We start from the raw sequence: 17,968 nt of genomic DNA on the forward strand, positions 1-17,968 counted from the left end.
GCCAGGTGCCCGACACATGTCGTGTGGCAATGGAATAAAGGCTTAATTGTAGTTAATCTGCTTTGAGTGTTTCCAAAATCTCGTTACAATTTGTATCTATATAGGATGCCAGAGGCGGAGCATCCAAGGAACCACCACAGGAATTGATTGAATTCAACGCTAATCAGTGTAAAAAACTTTTTGTCAAGGTCAATCCACTAAAGGCTGCCGGACCAGACAACATTCCTGGTCGTGTGCTCAGAGACTGTGCTGATCAGCTGGCTGACCGTCTTCACTGACATTTTCAACACATCGCTAAGCCAGATGATCATCCCCACATGCTTCAAGTCCACCACCATCGTTCCAGTGGCAAAGAAATCTTCAGTAACCTGCCTGAATGACTACCGCCCTGTTGCACTAACCCCGGTCATCATGAAATGCTTTGAGAGACTTGTGCTGGCACAAGAGCACCCTCCCCCGCTCACTGGACCCACTACAATTTGCATATCGGCCAAACAGGTCAACTGAGGATGCCATATCTTCTGTACTCCACCTCTCACTAACTCATCTGGACAAGAAAGATAGTTATGTAGAATGCTGTGTATAGACTTCAGCTCTGCATTCAATACCATCATCCCTCAAAAGCTGAGTGGAAAACTAAGCGAGCTGGATCTTGGACTTTCTGTCAGAGAGACCTCAGTCTTTTTGTATCGGCGACAATGTTTCCAGCCCCATCATTGATTGATTGAGCACAGGAGCTCCTCAAGCCCGCTGTTGTACACATTGCTGACACATGACTGCATAGCTAGACACAGCTCAAACCACATCATCAAGTTCGCGATGACATGACTGGTGGGGCTCATCAGCCACAACGACGAGTCGGCGTACAGAGATGAGATTCAGCAGCTGGCGGTCTGGTGCAGTGAGAACAACCTGTCACTGAATGTGGATAAAACTAAAGATATGATCATCGCCCTGCTCACACACCACTCAACATCAACGGCTCCACAGTAGAGACAGTAAAGAACACCAAATTCCTGGGAGTCCACATCTCTGATGACCTCACCCGGACCACCAACACCGCCTCCATCACTAAAAAGGCTCAGCAGCGTCTTCACTTCCTAAGACGACTGAAACGGGCCAGCCTTTCGCCTCCCACCCTCACAGTGTTCTACAGGGGTACCATAGAGAGAGCGTCCTGACGAGCTGCATCTCCATCTGGTACAGTAGTGCCAGTGCTGCTGACCGGAAAAGTCTACAGCGGACTGTCGGAGCAGCTGGCAACATCATTGGAGCGGCTCTTCCATCACTGCAGGACATCTTCCACAAGCGCTGTGCAAAAATTGCCTCCTGCATTGTACTGGACTCCACACACCCCTCACAGGGACTGTTCACGCTACTCCCATCCGGCAGACGCTTTCGCAGCATTAAAGCCCGAACAACCAGGCTGCGCGAAAGCTTTTTTCCACAAGCTTTCAGACTCACTACATTCCAGACTCACCTGAACTGTGAACTTAACTTTGTGAACTGTTAATTTATTTGCACAATTCTAAAGGTTTACACATGTATATATCCAATGTCTGCCAATATATTGCACATTTCAAATGTTTACATATTTATTGTGTATTCTAAGTGCCTTTTGTCATTTGTACTAGCTGGAGTCACGTCGTCTCGTCTCACTATGTATTCGTATACTGCTGAGATGACAATAAAGTTTACTTTGACTTACTTTGACTTTGACTAAAATCTGAATGTGAAGCTCACATCACATAGAAGAAGAGAGAACTTTCCCTAAGTCCTTGGTTACATCGATGAGAAAAAATTGGTTAATTTGCGCCAAACACATAAAATAAAAAGAATTGGATTTATTGCCTCATCTTACAGAACTACCTCTGCACTTAACCCCACCCCCTGGGTTCTAAAAGTACAACAGTGTGTTTAAGGGTAACCAACTCCAGAACCGTAGCAAGGGCCTAAAGTCCCATTTACCTTGATTACTGGTTACTACCCAAATAATGGCATCACTTTTTTTCACATTTGCCCTTAGCTGACAATAAGTTGATTTGAGACAAACTAAGAGTCTAATATCTTCTAACTTGGCCCTAATCTAATCAAATTTCCTCTTTAACCCTATATATGGAATAATGGTTACTATTATGGGGCCCTAGAAACCAAAGTCCCATCTGGTGGAAGGAGTTCAAGCAGGAAGCAACAGAGCCAGTGTTAAGGTGTCAGTACTATCTGTGGCATCTCTGGGAAAGTTACTTCCATCTGTCCTAACACCATTGTTATGTCTCAATAATGCTGTTTTCTGCTGTCTCATTAGGGCTCTCAGACATTCAAAATTTCTTAAATACTTGCACTCATCCCTCCCCACTATTATCCCCCTGTCCTGGACAACATCTAGTAAGTGCAGAGAAGGCCCTGGAGATCCAGTACGTTTCTGGTTCTATTTGATGTAGGTCTCCAATTAGACCTGGGGACTCTGCCAATCTTACAGAATAGCTGAGCTCCGCCATTCTGGAATTCATGGCTGAGCTTGGGTAATGCCCCTGCTTCTCATCGTATCAGTCAGAGGATCTAATTTCCAATATTTATATCTACATAGAAATGTTATCACTCCATTTTTCTTCTGGAAAAATAAAATAAATGAAAAGTCTTTCTGGGGTCAGAAAGGTCCCCATGTGGTGTGCTGTTAGTGCTCCAGGTGGAGTCCTGGTTTACTCTTCTTCTTTCTCTTCTTCTTCTTCCTCTTGTTCCTCTGCCATTACCTCTACAATGAGCTCAGCAGTGCAGGTCGCCTCCCCTTGGCTGTTTACGGCTTTGCAGCTGTATTTGGTATCATCATCGCCACATACCTCCGAGATGGTCAGAGAGCAATTGCCGTCCTCGTCATAATCTATCTGAAAGTGGCGAGATTCTTTGATGGGCTGGTCATCCTTGTACCAAATCACCTCTGGGTCCGGGTGACCTACAACATTGAATAAAATGAATCTTACTCCCAGCACAAGGCAAGGGTGCCATTTCCACCCTCACCCCCTTGACAGATAATTAAACTTGGAATTTAAACTCTTCATCAGACCTTCCCAATGTGAGGCCAAGTAATTTCACTCCTGGTGTTTCCAGCTCATGGGCTGCTCTCCTTCCTGTGGTCAGGTCCAGGGTTGGGCTGACCTGCCAGAGTACCAAAGGATATCCTATTGGGCACACTTAGGTGGAAAATTCCCATTAGCCTTATCTGATTTCCACCATAACCCTATATAACCTCTATACTATTTGGCACTGTCTTTATTGAATTGTTGTGTGGGTGGGCCCCAGATTTTCTGGTGGGCTTTAAGGGCTCTAAGTCAGACACTGGTTAGGGAATTATTTAGTCATGAAACAGATTAGATATGGGTTGGGCCCAAGAGTAATTACCTAAGGGGTAGATCCTAGAGGGGCTGATGCACATGAGACCTAGATTAATCCTTCTCTTTAAACCATAATATAAAAGGCATTTCATATGTTTTAGAAACAAAAATGCAAAACTCCTCTAACCATGGTTCCTTAACCCAACAAATTTCCCTGGCACTGCCAAATGACTCATGCTGCCTACCTTATATAACAACAAGTTGATTAAACCATGGGTTGCCACCCAGCCGGTATTTTACCGGCCTAGTTGGTAAAACACCTGCCAAGGCCGGGGCCGGTATTACAAATTTACCAGCAATGTAGCTGCCGGTAAATTTGTAATACCCTTAAAAAGACCCCTCGGCAAGCCCCCCATCCCCTGTAAACTTAGCTTGTCCTTCGTTTTTTGTCCTGGCCGCGACGTGGCCCCCCCTTTGTGTCACAACCCCGCCCCTTTGACGTCACACCATGCCCCTTTTTGTACCCGCCCCCCACCAGCCGGAAAAAAAATGTGCAAAAGGTGGCAACGCTAACCATGGAAGATGTGTTAGGTGGTAACAGTACAAGTAGGAATGTGCTCTATTCATACACTCACAAACAAAAACTTGAAGAACCAGCTTTGTTGTCCAGTACTAAGGTGCATAGTGCTGTGAGTCTGCCCACTGACCTTCAATCCTGCAGTCAAACCTAGCAGCGCTGCCTTCCACAACTTCAATATCCAGAATGGTCTTTGTGAAGAGCGGTTTTGCAGGGGGTTTTTCCTCCGACATGGATTCCAGGAAAGCCTGGTTGTCTTCTGCTGCAACACACAATGGAGGTTACTAACTACAAAATACATACTCACTACACTGCGGGCAAAAAAAATCTGTCCAATGGCATCTATTTATACTCCTCCTGCATACAACTCTGCACTGTTTGGCCCTGCAAATTCTGAATTATTAGATCAGGTCTCAAAGACCTTCCACTGGATGCCATTGTTATAAAATGAGATAAAATTCAGCAATAATCAAATTATTACTACGTGCAGCTGAGCACGTAGTCCTTTCCTGGAGGGGCCCCGCTCATAATACATATTACTTGGCTGGGATCAAGGAGAAAACAGGGCTGGAAATGGAAACAACTTAAACCGTGATACTTTGTATCCTTTTAACATGGGCATTTGTTTATGTGCAGCAACACAGAGTAATAAAGTGAGTGGTGTACCTAATTATAAACAGAGAAGATTGAATTCCACTTGGACTCCCTGACTTCCAAGTTATTATAAGAGGCAGGAGGAAGAATTGCCCGGAGGGCCACCGTATCCACAGCCAAATCAGCCAATGGTAAGAACATTGGTGTAAATCTTGCAAAACTTCTTGCGTACTGTGACAACCAATCAAAGAGGATCTGCATTTATTGGCAATGTCTCTCTGACTGATAGATCAATCCTTGCCATTACTGTTCCACTACAAACCTAACATCTTACCTTCACTGATTTCTAGTTCTGCAGACAGAGGGCTGGTTGGGGCACTGCCTGACGACTTCCTGCCACTCAACCCAGAGATCATGGCCAAAGAAGAGAGACGTCCGATTGCCCTCACCGCATGACCAGTTTTCTGCAATATGGAAAGTGAGTGAGAAACCAACTGGCACAAGTCACACTCAATGACACTGTCCCAGGAACTTAATGGCTGTGTTCAGTGTAAACTATGAATTGAGAAGCCATAAATAAGAGTTAAACACTTTTTAATTTGTTCAACAGTTCCAGCGAGTTACCTGCCATTTCCTCCGAGCCATATATTTCTTCATCCTCTCTTTTGAGAGTTTCTTGGCCTCCATTGTAGCAGTGTCTTTCTGCAGCCACGAATGCTGGAGACATTGGGTGCAGTTCAGACGATTCCTGATCAGAGACAAAAATATAGAAAACTACTCAGAGCCAAACTTAGGGAGCTGTTCCTGCTGACATGTACTTAGTGCATGGGAATATCTATGTTACTATAGTTTATAGTATCTCTCTGTACTCACTGTAAGCAAACACAGGGGGCTGCTCCTGCTGAATTGTGCTTAGTATAGTAAGTAAAAGGTTTTCACAGTCATGTTGGAAATAATGAAGGCTTAGGCTAAGCTGATCCACTAATAACTTAAAGGAATAAAAGACCAATGAAGCAAGATGTAAATAACTCTACATTCACATCTTAATATCTAAATGTCACCCTTTACAGGCACAGTGTGTTAAAAACCAACAAGAAATGTTCTAGTAGCAATCTAATTAATGTAGCAATAGGTTTAATGTGTCAGGGGTTGAGGAAGCAGCTACAATGCTAAGATCCTGCAACTTAGGGACAAATCTCCCAGGGAATCCATGAATGCCCTGGAATGGGAAACCCCTCTTACTTACTTCATGGCCTTCTTCAACAAACTGCTGATAAAGTCTTTGGCCTCTTCAGATATTTCATCAAAAGCTTCATCATCAAAGTCCCAAGTGCCTGAAGTTACATTTGCCAGCGTTTCATTGTCATTATCCCCCATGAATGGAGAAAGTCCACTAACCCTGGGAAAGAGAGAGAAAAGTGTAACTGGGTTCAGTCCATTCCTTCTCTGTATATTTATATTTATACATAAGGATAAGAGGTGCCATATTGTTTCCCTTAGACAGTAGAGTATGAGGGTATAACTTATTGTGTGCTTCCCCGAAAAGGTTGCACTTCTGCTAATAAAATTGCAAGGTGAATTGCCTATTTCAGTTTCCATTGTGGGGGTGCTGATCCCCTATCACTGTGCACCAGGCAGCAATCATATCCGGAAGGCCAGAGAGTGTGGGAAGTCATTCATGCATACCTCCCAGCTGTCCCATTTTTCACGGGACAGTCCCGATTTTGACAGCTTAACCCGCAGTCCCCAGTTTGTTACTTTGTATACTGAAGACTTTCTCTTTGATATCCTGCACTGAACAGCCAGAAAAAGATACAACGTTTCTAACTTAATTGGCTTTTGGCAGAGAGCCCAGAATAGATACTTAGATACTATTGTAATAAGCAGGTCTCTTGGGGAAACTGTGATTTGCAGTTAAAAGGAAAATTCACCTTCATTAGCAAAACTGTAATAACACATAATAACCACAGAAATGTGTTCAAGTTTTTAAAACCAAATTTTGTAAATTGGACATGGTAATTAGGGGGTGTGTCACAAAATGGTCATGATCAAATTTTTTCTGCCCTCTTTCTATTTCCAAAATGTTGGGAGGTATGCATTCTAGACATACCCAGAACGTTTCCTCTGTATATTTGTACTTTAGCACATGGGTAGGAGTTGCCACTACTTCTCTGAAAAGTGCTGCGTAGTTTGTGAATTTTGGATAGTAAGAAAGGATAGCTGGAATAATGGCAATAACATTCTGCAACAAGGTATATAGACCTTAAATGAGCCTCTAGGGGGCAGCATGATCCAACAGAATCAGACTCAGACTCAACAATACATCTGTTCAGATCTGTTCAGAAGCAGAACAAAATGGGTCTTTGTGTATTGTTTCAGGGATAAAGAGAAATATCATTTAAGTGCTTCATAATATGCTACAGCTTTCGTATTTTTAATAAGAAGTCAAAGGGGGCCTGGAAAGCTTTGGAATAAATATTATCCAAATTGTTCCATTAAATGATGCCTTTGCTAGCAATGGGATAACAGCCTTTGGGAAGGGTCTGTGGATGTGGGATAGCAGGTATAGTAGGGAGAGATGGTGCCTATTGTCATTGGAATAATAGTCACTGGGAAAGGACTGTGGCTGTGGGATAGTAGGTATAGTAGGGAGAGATGGTGCATATAGTAGCAGTGGGATAATAGCAGGTCCGGACTGAGAATTAAAATAGGCCCTGGCATTTCAGGTACACAGAGGCCCAATCAGCCCACACAGAGGCCCAAACAGCCCCCACCAGCCCCAGGGACGATCTTGGCCCCTCTGCCGCCTGAGGCAGCAGCAATTGCTGCTGCCCCCCCTCCCCCGGAAATTCGCTCTTAAAGTACCAGGAGCAGCATTTTTGCTGCCCCTGGTACATAGTGGGGCGCTGCCGCCTGAGGCGACAGCCTCAACTCGCCTCATTGGCAAAGCACCCCTGACCAGCCCACTAAATACTGACTTTCTATGGCACCTTACAGCAGCCCCTCTGGCCAGGGCCGGATTTACATAGATGGCACCCCTAGGCCCACTCCCGTTCGGCGCCCATCATCAATGGGGAAATTTAAAAAAATATTGTATCTCCAGCGCATCCCCAGTGTTTTTGAACCAAAGTGGTTGTGGTTGGGCATCATGCCACCCCCCTAAAATCCTGCTGCCCGGGCCTAGGTGGCCTTTCCACAAACTCGGGCCTGCCTCTGGCATTTGCCAGAACCCACAGATTGCCAGTCCGGGCCTGGATAATAGTCTCTGGGAAGGGACTGTGGCTGTGGGATAACAGGTGTAGTAGGTAGAGATGGTGCCTATAGTAAAAGTGGGGATAATGGACTCTGGGAAGGCTCTGTGGCTGTGGGAAAGCAGGTATAGTAGGGAGAGGTTGTGCCTATAGTAGCAATTGTATAATAGTCTCTGGGAAGGGACTGTGGGATAGCAGGTACAGTAGGTAGAGATGGTGCCTATAGTAGCAGTGGGGATAATAGCCTCTGGGAAGGGACTGTGGCTATGGGATAGCAGGTATAGTAGGCAGAGATGGTGCCTATAGCAGCAGTGGGATAATAGTCTCTGGGAAGGGACTGTGGGATAGCAGGTATAGTAGGGAGAGATGGTGCCTATAGCAGCAGTGGGGATAATAGTCTCTGGGAAGGGACTGTGGGATAGCAGGTATAGTAGGAAGAGATGGTGCCTATAGCAGAAGTGGGGATAATAGTCTCTGGGAAGGGACTGTGGGATAGCAGGTATAGTAGGAAGAGATGGTGCCTATAGCAGCAGTGGGGATAATAGTCTCTGGGAAGGGAATGTGGGATAGCAGGTATAGTAGGGAGAGATGGTGCCTATAGTAACAGTGGGAAAACAGTCTCTGGGAAGGGACTGAAGCTGTGGGATAGCAGGTATAGTAGTGAGAGATGGTGCCTATAGTAGCAGTGGAATAATAATCTCTGGGAAGGTACTGAGGCTGTGGGATAGCAGGTATAGTAGGGAGAGATGGTGCCAGTAGCAGTGGTGTTTATGGGCTCTGCAGTTGTGTATGGGCCTGGCACCACTAAAGATGACTGTGTACCCCACTAAGAGCAGTAGAACTAAAGCTATAAATTGTACTCCCCTCTGTATCTTGCAAAACTGTGGGATTACAGAGAGTTCTCAGCATAATCTTGGCCATGCTTGAAAGGAGACACAGGAAACATCTTCTTGATTAAGGGCTAATGACCAAATAAGATTTATTTGAAATACTTCTAAGAAGCACGTGGCCCTTTTAACTGACAATCATTTTAATCTTTTCTTTTATACTTGGATGTAATACAAGAAATTAACTGGAAAATGTCAGCCGATTGGGAGGCTACAGGTTGGGCAGGGTATAAAATCTTACGTCCAGGACTGCTGAGGAACCTACAGTGATACCCCTCTATCAGCCAGCCAATGTGAGGGAGTCTGCACGGGGCCCAGTTCTCCAGAATCTAATAATTTTATATTAGTAATGCAATGGCCAATGAAGTTAAATACATTGTAAGTGATGATAATAAATGAAACTCCCAATAATGAGTTAAAGCAATGCAAGGGGAAAGAACTGCTTGGACAGATAATGGAAAGATCTCACTGTCGGGAATGCAAAAATAAACTGATCAAAGCTCAGACTTGTTCTTCAAATAAAATTTGCTCATACTGCAGCACTGGGCAAAACTAAGACAAGGCGTGACTAGGGTTGCCACCTGGCCAGTAAATGATGGTTGATCACAATGTTATTAATAGGGAAAAGGAATAAATAAATAGGAAGGCAGGTATTTTTTTCCAGAAAAGGTGGCAACCTTAGGCATGACTGAGGCAGAAGTTTTGTCCTGGGCAGATCATGGCTGGGGTTTTTTCCATAATGGGCTGTGGTCAGATGGGGTAGATCAGGGGTACGTCTAGGCCATTTTTTAAAATTGGGGCTCTATTATACTTACTTACTTGTTATACACAGGTGGTCAGTTTTCTAGCAACTGGAGCCCCTTGGTACAGTGTTCTACTAACTTAGCAATATGGGTCCCCATACTAATGACAGCCACGGCCAGCAAGTGCAGGAGAGACATAGGTTCATATTCTTCTCTATATTTTGGAGACACACAATGGGGCACATTCTCACGCTCGCAGTCAGAACACGCATGAGACTTACAGGATATAGCAGATGACGCCGATGCTCCACATGTCAGTAGAGTAACCAATGGGCTCATAGTTTATCACTTCAGGGGCTACAAATTCAGGGGTCCCAAAAAGCACTTTGAGGTTTGGGCAGCTCTCTGCAAGAAAAAAAAAGTGGGAAATCTATTGACAATACAAAAGTCAAGTACTGATCCACTAAAGTAACTACAGGGCGCGGGGGCCCGGGTGCAGGTCATGCAGCCACCAGAGGCGATCTTTGCTGCAAATTCACGTGCATGCAACCCGCTGGCGGACCTCAAGGGGGTGCAGGCACCACCAGGTAGTTCCGTCACTGTACTGATCCCTAGGAATGCCTAGCCAGCTCCAGGCCAGTTACTGGCCCCTAGGGGCTAATTATTGTCAAGCTGCAACTCAAGTAGCGAAAACAATGGAATTATAAGATAACGGTTAATAGAGGTTTAAATTTCTTGTTAGTAAAGGTAAATACAGGGAAAGGGCAGTACTAAATAGTGATGGTTATTATTGGAAGGTACTAATGAAATGAGTTTATTACAAGTTATAAATGTTAGTTAGTGGATATTAGTGGAGTTTAGTCAATAAATGGGGGTACAAGTTAATGTAGGTTATCATGGGAAGAAAAATTAATGTGTAGAGGTCGGGGGGGTTACTAATTAAGGCATAATAATAGCAGGCAGCTGTGAATCATGAGAAGAGGGTACTGGGAATTTCAGTAATAAAGATAAGGATGGGGGGAGGCAGAGCAAGAGACTTATTCAATTGCTTGGAGCAACTTCTTGCACCCAAGTGCCCAAATTTAGTGCTCAGTGTCCCACTGATGGAAACATCTTTGTTTAACATTGGTGGTTACACTGATTGGAGATGGAGCTTGTTGATAATTCTGGGGGCTGAACTCAGGGGTCACCCCACCCCAAAATCCCCAAGTTGCTACTTTTCACCCCTCCTCGTGGCACCCACTCCCTTTCTTCCACCTATGGGACACAACCCTGCTGTGAAGGAGTTAAGCTGGTGGAACTGCTGGCAGCTGGTTTATTTGAAATTAAGTTTACATGAAGCATTAAACTCACCAAAAAAGGGCAGAGATGAAATCCAATTTGTTAGGGAAGAATTTCCAAATATACTAAGGGCCCTAATGAGCTGGAGAGTGCGATCAGGATGGGGTCAGGGAGGGAGCTGGGACAGCTGATTGTATTAAGATTTAGTTTTATGTGACCAATGAAGGTTTATAGGCTTTATTTGCAGATGGGGAGACAATTTAATATGCCATGGCACAGAGACACTGCAGGGCACAGTAGGCAACACACTGGAAAGAGAGCAAATAGTGGCACACAAAGGCAGAGAATGCCACACACAAGAGAGTGACATAGACTAGGCAGAGAGTGGTACAACAGACAGCATAGAAACTGGGTATAAAACAGACAGCAGCACATGTAAGGGCATCAGTGGTACACACTAGGCAAAGGATATGACACAGTGGCACGTGTGAATACTGTAAGGGTTACTATTTACCTAATCTCCGGGCGAGGCCAAAGTCGATGAGTTTGATTTTGGTCCCTGTCTTATTGACACACATGATGTTCTCTGGTTTCAAGTCGAGGTGCACGATTCCCTGTTTGTGAATGAATTCGACCCCCTCACAGATCTGCTTCATGTACTTAATCACCTCTCTTTCAGTCAGCTCGAAATCCTCATCAATGATTCGCTCGAATAGCTCCCCACCCGACACCCTACGTGGGGAGACGTAATTTGTTGCGTGACGCATGACTACTTAGAACTATAAGTTATTTAATTAGGGAAAAAAACAGTTTTTGGGTGGCTACTTACAGTTCGAGGACCATCACCATGTCAGCCTTGGACTCAAAGGCATCAACACACTGAACAAGTTTGGGGTGATGTAGGCAGTTCATGGTGGCAATCTCCTGCCGGATCCCCTCCTTGTCTTTGGCAGAGTAGGCTTTCAAGAATTTCCCGGCATAGATTTTCTTACTCTTCTTCTCTACAATTCTGAATACTTGTCCGAACTTGCCCCTGTCAGGCAACAAATGGCCCCAGGAAATCAGAAAAAGATAATATTATAATAGTGCTCCCCCCATTTTATGTAGAATTGTTTAGTACATACGTGCCCAGCCTCTCTTCCACATCGTAATAATCTGTCACCTTCTCGGTGGTGTTGATAGTGACATCCCTGTATTCCGGCTCAGATTCCTTCCCCTCTGTAAAGTGGAAACACAAGCAGTAAACAACCTGGACAAAGAAGGTTCAAAGAGTTAAGGTGAACTCTCTACCCCAACTTTCAAAAGTCACATACAGGGCAGTCCTTAGTTATGGCAGGCACCAAATAAGACAGACTTTGCGGGTCTCTGCTATATCTAGAACACAGAGCTAGCACTTCAGCTGTATCAACCCCAGACTCACCATCATCTGAAACCTCTGCTTCTTCTTCTTTATGTTCTATGAAACAAAAAGAAACACTTGACTTCCACATACAAAGTAACGCAGAGTACTCATCTCTTATACTGGCAGAAAGAAATTTATTGTATTCATAATATAAAGTGAAAATTTAGTCCACTGATTGAGTTACAGACTCCTCCCCCTGTAAACTGCCATCAGTGTTCTAGTCTCACCCCCAGCTTGAATCATAGCCTCTCTATCCCCCGCCCCCTGAAAATGCTATCAGTATATTAGTCCCAGCCACTGCCTGAGCTACAGTCTACCTGCCCCTCCCCTGTAAGCTTCCATTAGAGTATTCTAGTCCCACCCACTCTTCCCCTCTACACATTACTCTCTGGTTTCTCTCTGGTTTTGGTTGATTTAATTTAACACCCTGGGGTACAAGTAACTGGTCATGGAATAGGAGCAGATGGCAGACACTGGGATTAGATATTTCTCTAGGACACAATCTGCCCCCCTTGGGTTTTGATACCTTCTTCCTTTTCCTTGCAGGTAACTGGTTCTGACTCCTGGCTGGGTTCGCTAGTGCCGTGAATATTGGTGGCCCGGACTCGGAATTTGTACTCTCTGTCCTGTAGTAAGTTCTCCAAATTGAAGGAGGTGCTGCGGCAGGAGGTCAGATCTGTCCAGACCTTGTCCACGGAGTCCCAGATCTCCACTCTGTAGGACTCAACTACACTGCCACCATCGTATGTGGGGCCGTACCATGACAAGGTGAGAGCTAAATTCTTCATAACAGAAGCACAGGGCACCCCAGCAGGTGGGTCAGGCTTATCTGCAGAAAGCAATGGTATTAATACACATAAGGCTCGGATCTGTAGTCTTCAGGAAGGTATTAGTTACTAGTGCCACACAGTCAAAAACTGCCTGATCACCCAAGTTTTGAAAAACACAGAAATTACTAAAGATGACCTGCTGACAGTTAAGATGCAACTGTACCCAAAAATAATTCAACCAGCACAATGTGGCTCAGTCTGCTCATTTGACACTATGTGGGTCAATGCTGTACAATACAAGGTACACATCAAACATACACATACTGATTCATACAGGGGACACAGAGGGGCCTTCTCATCAGAATTTACAATCTAAACACATAATACAGCATTTAACAAATTCTCCATAGTCCCAGGAAGCGCTCACCCACCAAGGATAAGAAACATGCCAATAACCAACATGAGCGGAGCAGAACCAGCATTATACATAACATGGCTAGACCAAGTCTTGTTCATTAAAAAAAATAGTTTTTAAACTATTCCTATGTGTCTTGAAATCTTCACAAAGAAGATTATGACTGGGTCTTGACAAGTCCCATCTAATTGAGCACCAGGAGAGATTTGATTGTGAGTGCCGTATAGCATTTACAATAAGAGATGGCATGAATTGGCACAATAGGACAGAAACAACCAGTGGCACAACTTGGCAGAACAGAAAATGACAGAACCAAGAGATCTGTGGAGCACTGTGGAAGACAGAGTAGGGAATGAGTTAAATTACATTCTCTGCTATCAAACAGAGAGAGAGAGGCATTTGTGCCTTTGGTCGGGCACAGAAAGCTGCCATTCTACTTGCATTATTCCCCCAGCAAAACAATTTAATACGGTCTTCCAGCCAGTTGGAGAAATGCCATAAACTGGCACCATCTCAGCTAATTCATCAGCAGCAGAGAAATGAAACCTTAAAAGGTCAAGAGAGCACATTGTTATGGTGAAGGCAAAAGCCCAAACCCCTCACAGGCTAATAGGCCCCATTGTGTTTCCTCTCCTCCAGACTCAGATCCATCTGTCTGGTGCTACAGACATCTGCAAGGATGTTAAGAGTAACCAACTCCAAATGGAGAAACACAAACAGTATAAAAGAAAATAAACATAATAATATGGCAGTTCCCACATATGTGCAAATGCAAGTATAAGGAAAAGAAGAGTGGCTGATAACCAAATCCAAATTTATTTTCAAAACTATTATTGTTTCTAGTGCATATGTCATTGGCCCAAATGCCTATTGGGCACTGAGAAACAGAACAGGAAAGGATTGAGAAATAGGGTTTATTTACTGTAAGGGCAGTCAGATTATGGCATTCCCAACCAACATGGCAAGGAAAGGAGATCCCTCCATCATAGGAAGGATTCTACAGTCAAGTTGTTGGATTCCCTATCAAGAGAATTAATAATATTATAGACGGGCCATTCGAGAATATTTTGTGAAACAGCCAGAATAAAATGGCACAGATATCACTGCAACCTTTCCTTGCATTACCAAGAGACTGTACAATAAGACAGACCCCACATGGGACTCCCCAGGAATGTTGCTGGGGAGTCCCATTAACAATATCAGGTTTCCTCAATCAATAACAAAGTGGCAGGTCTCGCCTGTCTAAAAATGTGCGCATCGACTTTCCCCAATGTTACAAATAGTAATGTCCTGGTTCCTTGTGATTGTGACAATGAAGGAAGCTCATGAATGTGCTGCACCTCTGGTTTATACCAAGGTACACACGGGTGCATAGTAAAGCACAGAGGATCTCCAGCAACAGCGCCTCCTAGTACCTATCATTTACAAGTCCCTCCCCAGCGGTTCCTATCTAACACTTACCAAACACAGTCAAGTTAACTTGCGCTTGTTTGCTGCCTTGTTTGTTTTCAACCACCAGCGTGTAACAGCCGCAGTGCTCCTGGCGGGCCGAGGAGATTGTCAGCTTACTGGTCTCTTCTGTGTTCTCAATCTTGATAAATTCGCTTTCTTTAATCTATAGGGTGCAAATAATCAATTGTACCTATTACAACAGAACAGAGTAACAACCCAGCCACACACACAGCCATAGCAAAGAAGGACTCTACTTCTGAGAACAGATCATGGTGACTTATGGCAACTCATGCAACTGGAAAAGTATCAGATTTCATTATTCCTCTTAGTAGATTACCTCTTTCTTGAACTTCATCCATGTGCAGGTAATGGGCTGGGTCCCTGCCACCTTGCATAGAAGTTCAACTGACTCCCCTGCTTTCACCTTTCTATCTTCTGGGAACTGTAGGATCTGAGGGGCAGCTGCAAAGGATAAAGGGCAGGGTTATGGTGCCTTTCATCTAGGATATTCAAACTGGAATATAGCCAAGACCTGCTGTTAGTCCCTATACTTGGCACTTGCTTGTGTGGCTGATTAAGATCTAGAATCCAAACAAAACACATTATCGAAGTGCATTTGAATAATGGAAAGCACCCAGTAAGGCTATTTAATGCAGCTGTTTAGGGGGAGATTTCACTGTGTAAGTAGCTATCATCTCAAGCTCTACTGCCAGATCATGGGCACCACATTATTTAGGGATATATTGAGATACAGTTGTGTTCAGAATAATAGCAGTCCAATATAACTAACCTGATCAATCCCTATTTTTGGTAGAAATTATATTTCTACATGGCAAATAATTTACTAGTAGGTGTAGTAGAGTAATAGAAAACCAACAGTCATGACATGCATTCTGCTGATTCTGTGTAATTTAATCATTGAGACGTGTTCAAAATAATATTTTATTCCAGATAATAGCAGTGTGGAGTTCAATTAGTGAAGTAATTTATTCTGTGAAAAAACAGGTGTCAATTACGGCCCTTATTTAAGGAAGGAAGGCAGCAAATGTTGTGCATGCTGGTTATAGTGTATTTCTCTCTGAAAATCTGAGTAAAGTGGGTCATTTCAGACATTGTTCAGAAGAACAGCGTATAGAAGAATAGCCAAAATGGCAAAGATTCAGCCAATGATCAGCTTCAGGGAGATCAAAGTTACCTGTGAGTAATGTTACAATTAGAAGATGTCTATGTGAAGCCAAGCTATCGGCAAGAAGCCCCTGCAAAGTCCCATTGTTGAAAAAAAAATGCGCTGAAGTTGTCAAAGAACACATTGACTGTCCTAAAGAGAAATGTTGCAACATTTTGTGGACTGATGAAAGCAAGATTGTTCTTTTTGGGTCTAGGGGCCTCAGACAGTTTGTCAGTTGACCTCCAAATACTGAATTCAAGCCACAGTACAGTGTGAAGACTGAAACATGGTGGCACAAGCATCATGATATGGGGATGTTTCTCATACTATGGTGTTGGGTAGTCATGAGCAAATTTCTTCACCAGGCATGGATTTTGCCGTCTGCAAATTTCTCCGCAAAACTGAGGCAAAAATCTGCCACAAAAAATGTCACCGCTACAAAAAAGCTGCAACAAGAAAAACGCCAGTTGACTTCAATGCATTTTGCGTTTTGCAAATTTTTCAACGAAACAGGACAGTTTGATCATCACTAGTGTTGGGTCTATTTATCACATACCAGGGATCATGCATCAGTTTCAGGTCATGTTGCCTTATGCCGAAGACCAATCCCCAGACCTTAATCAAATAGAAAATTTGTGGGGTGACATCACGAAATGCTGAAGCATTGTGGAATATAACAGGTGCCAGAAGTTGGTGGACTCCATACAACACAGATGTGCAGCAGTTCTCAGAAACACTGCTTATACAACTAAATATTAGTTCAGTGATTCATAGGAAAGCACAACTCAGTTTATACAGTGAATGTTTGAGTTTGTAAAGAAGAATGCAGACAGTACTATATTTTTGTACAGCCTAATATTCCCTTTTTCTTCACTTACTGTAAAGGAAAAACAAAAATGTGATATATTTTTCTTCATTTTTTGATTTGGAATAGAATGTGCAGTGTTCCCAATGCATTTGCGTGTATGGAACAAAAAGCCATTATAAGGATTTTGAGCTTTTCTAAACACACTGCGATTATTCTGAACACAACTGTATATCTATGTCTAGAAATGTGGCACTATGGGAAAACAGGATATTGAGAGGGAAGTCAATTGTTTAAGGAGCAAAAAGAGAACATAATGGTTGATAGATTGTTAGTATTCCAAATCAAGACGCCATGTGTCTCAAGAGCAAAGCCATTCATTCTACCTGCTTTGGGAGGGGTCTTCGGAGCTGGTTTCTTCTTAATAGTAGCTTCATCTGGAAGCAGAGTGGAAGGATTTGTTGTAAAACCAGGATGCATTTTCTGGAAGGGTTGGTTGAGGTTGGGTTAAGGTTAAAAAAGACCTTTCAAGAGTTCTGATAACCCAAAAAGTTAGACGTTAAACATCTGAAATGATGTTTGAGAAATTAAGAGAAAGAAGTATGTTTATGTGTTTGTGTGTGGGGGGAGTAGCCCTGTAAAATGGGATATGGTGATATGAAATGAAACCGCAAGAGAAAGAATGACAATGGAGATGTTGAAGATGGAGACATGAAATCCAGACTTGGTTATTGTTGCAAGAATTAGAGTCTCTGGTGGAGAACCACCAACCATGGGACTGAGAGATACAATTTCAGCCACAAGACAATGAATGAGAAGTGGATGGAGATGAAATGCAGCATAGAGATAATGAAAACTTGGCATCCATCATTGTGGAGCAGCAATGGGGAGGATTAATACTGGAGGATGAACATGGAAGAGTAAGTGATGTAGGCAAATAAGTAAGACATACATGTCTTACAAGTTTTGCACTACAAGTTTTGAGGAGTAAAATAGAGAAAGAAGATGAATTGAGTGGACAATGGAGAGATTAAATCTAAATTAAATCATAAGGCAATGATTTTCAGTTGATGAGTAGAAAATCTATTGAAAGTATATTTTCCATCAGAATTTAGTAGTAAACTGAGAGGCTTATGCCAAGAGAGATCAGTGGTTTTGAGTTGAAGGTGAGAGACGAAGCCCAAAAACAGGAGATGATTACGATAGACGGACAAAGGGACCAGCGAGTGAAGCAGACTGTAAACGGATGGGTTTAGTAGGGGAGTTAGAGTTGAGTAGACAATGCATTGTTTCA

General features: G+C 43.4%; 1 protein-coding gene across 1 annotated transcript in view; it reads right to left on the minus strand.

Annotated features, from left to right (window-relative positions):
- Nucleotides 1-1,243: 1,243 nt before the first annotated feature.
- The window catches only part of mylk.S (myosin light chain kinase S homeolog), a 47,906-nt gene continuing 31,181 nt past the window's right edge, over nucleotides 1,244-17,968 (minus strand). Inside the window, 14 exon segments of the mRNA XM_041578288.1 lie at nucleotides 1,244-2,950; nucleotides 4,037-4,165; nucleotides 4,835-4,964; nucleotides 5,125-5,248; nucleotides 5,747-5,899; nucleotides 9,663-9,786; nucleotides 11,177-11,394; nucleotides 11,492-11,695; nucleotides 11,787-11,880; nucleotides 12,083-12,118; nucleotides 12,591-12,893; nucleotides 14,711-14,864; nucleotides 15,039-15,163; nucleotides 17,061-17,111. Of these exon segments, the coding sequence (XP_041434222.1) occupies nucleotides 2,700-2,950; nucleotides 4,037-4,165; nucleotides 4,835-4,964; nucleotides 5,125-5,248; nucleotides 5,747-5,899; nucleotides 9,663-9,786; nucleotides 11,177-11,394; nucleotides 11,492-11,695; nucleotides 11,787-11,880; nucleotides 12,083-12,118; nucleotides 12,591-12,893; nucleotides 14,711-14,864; nucleotides 15,039-15,163; nucleotides 17,061-17,111 (2,096 nt within the window). The 3' untranslated portion in view covers nucleotides 1,244-2,699.

This window comes from Xenopus laevis, chromosome 9_10S (genome assembly GCF_017654675.1).
Source record: "Xenopus laevis strain J_2021 chromosome 9_10S, Xenopus_laevis_v10.1, whole genome shotgun sequence".
Lineage (NCBI taxonomy): Eukaryota > Metazoa > Chordata > Amphibia > Anura > Pipidae > Xenopus > Xenopus laevis.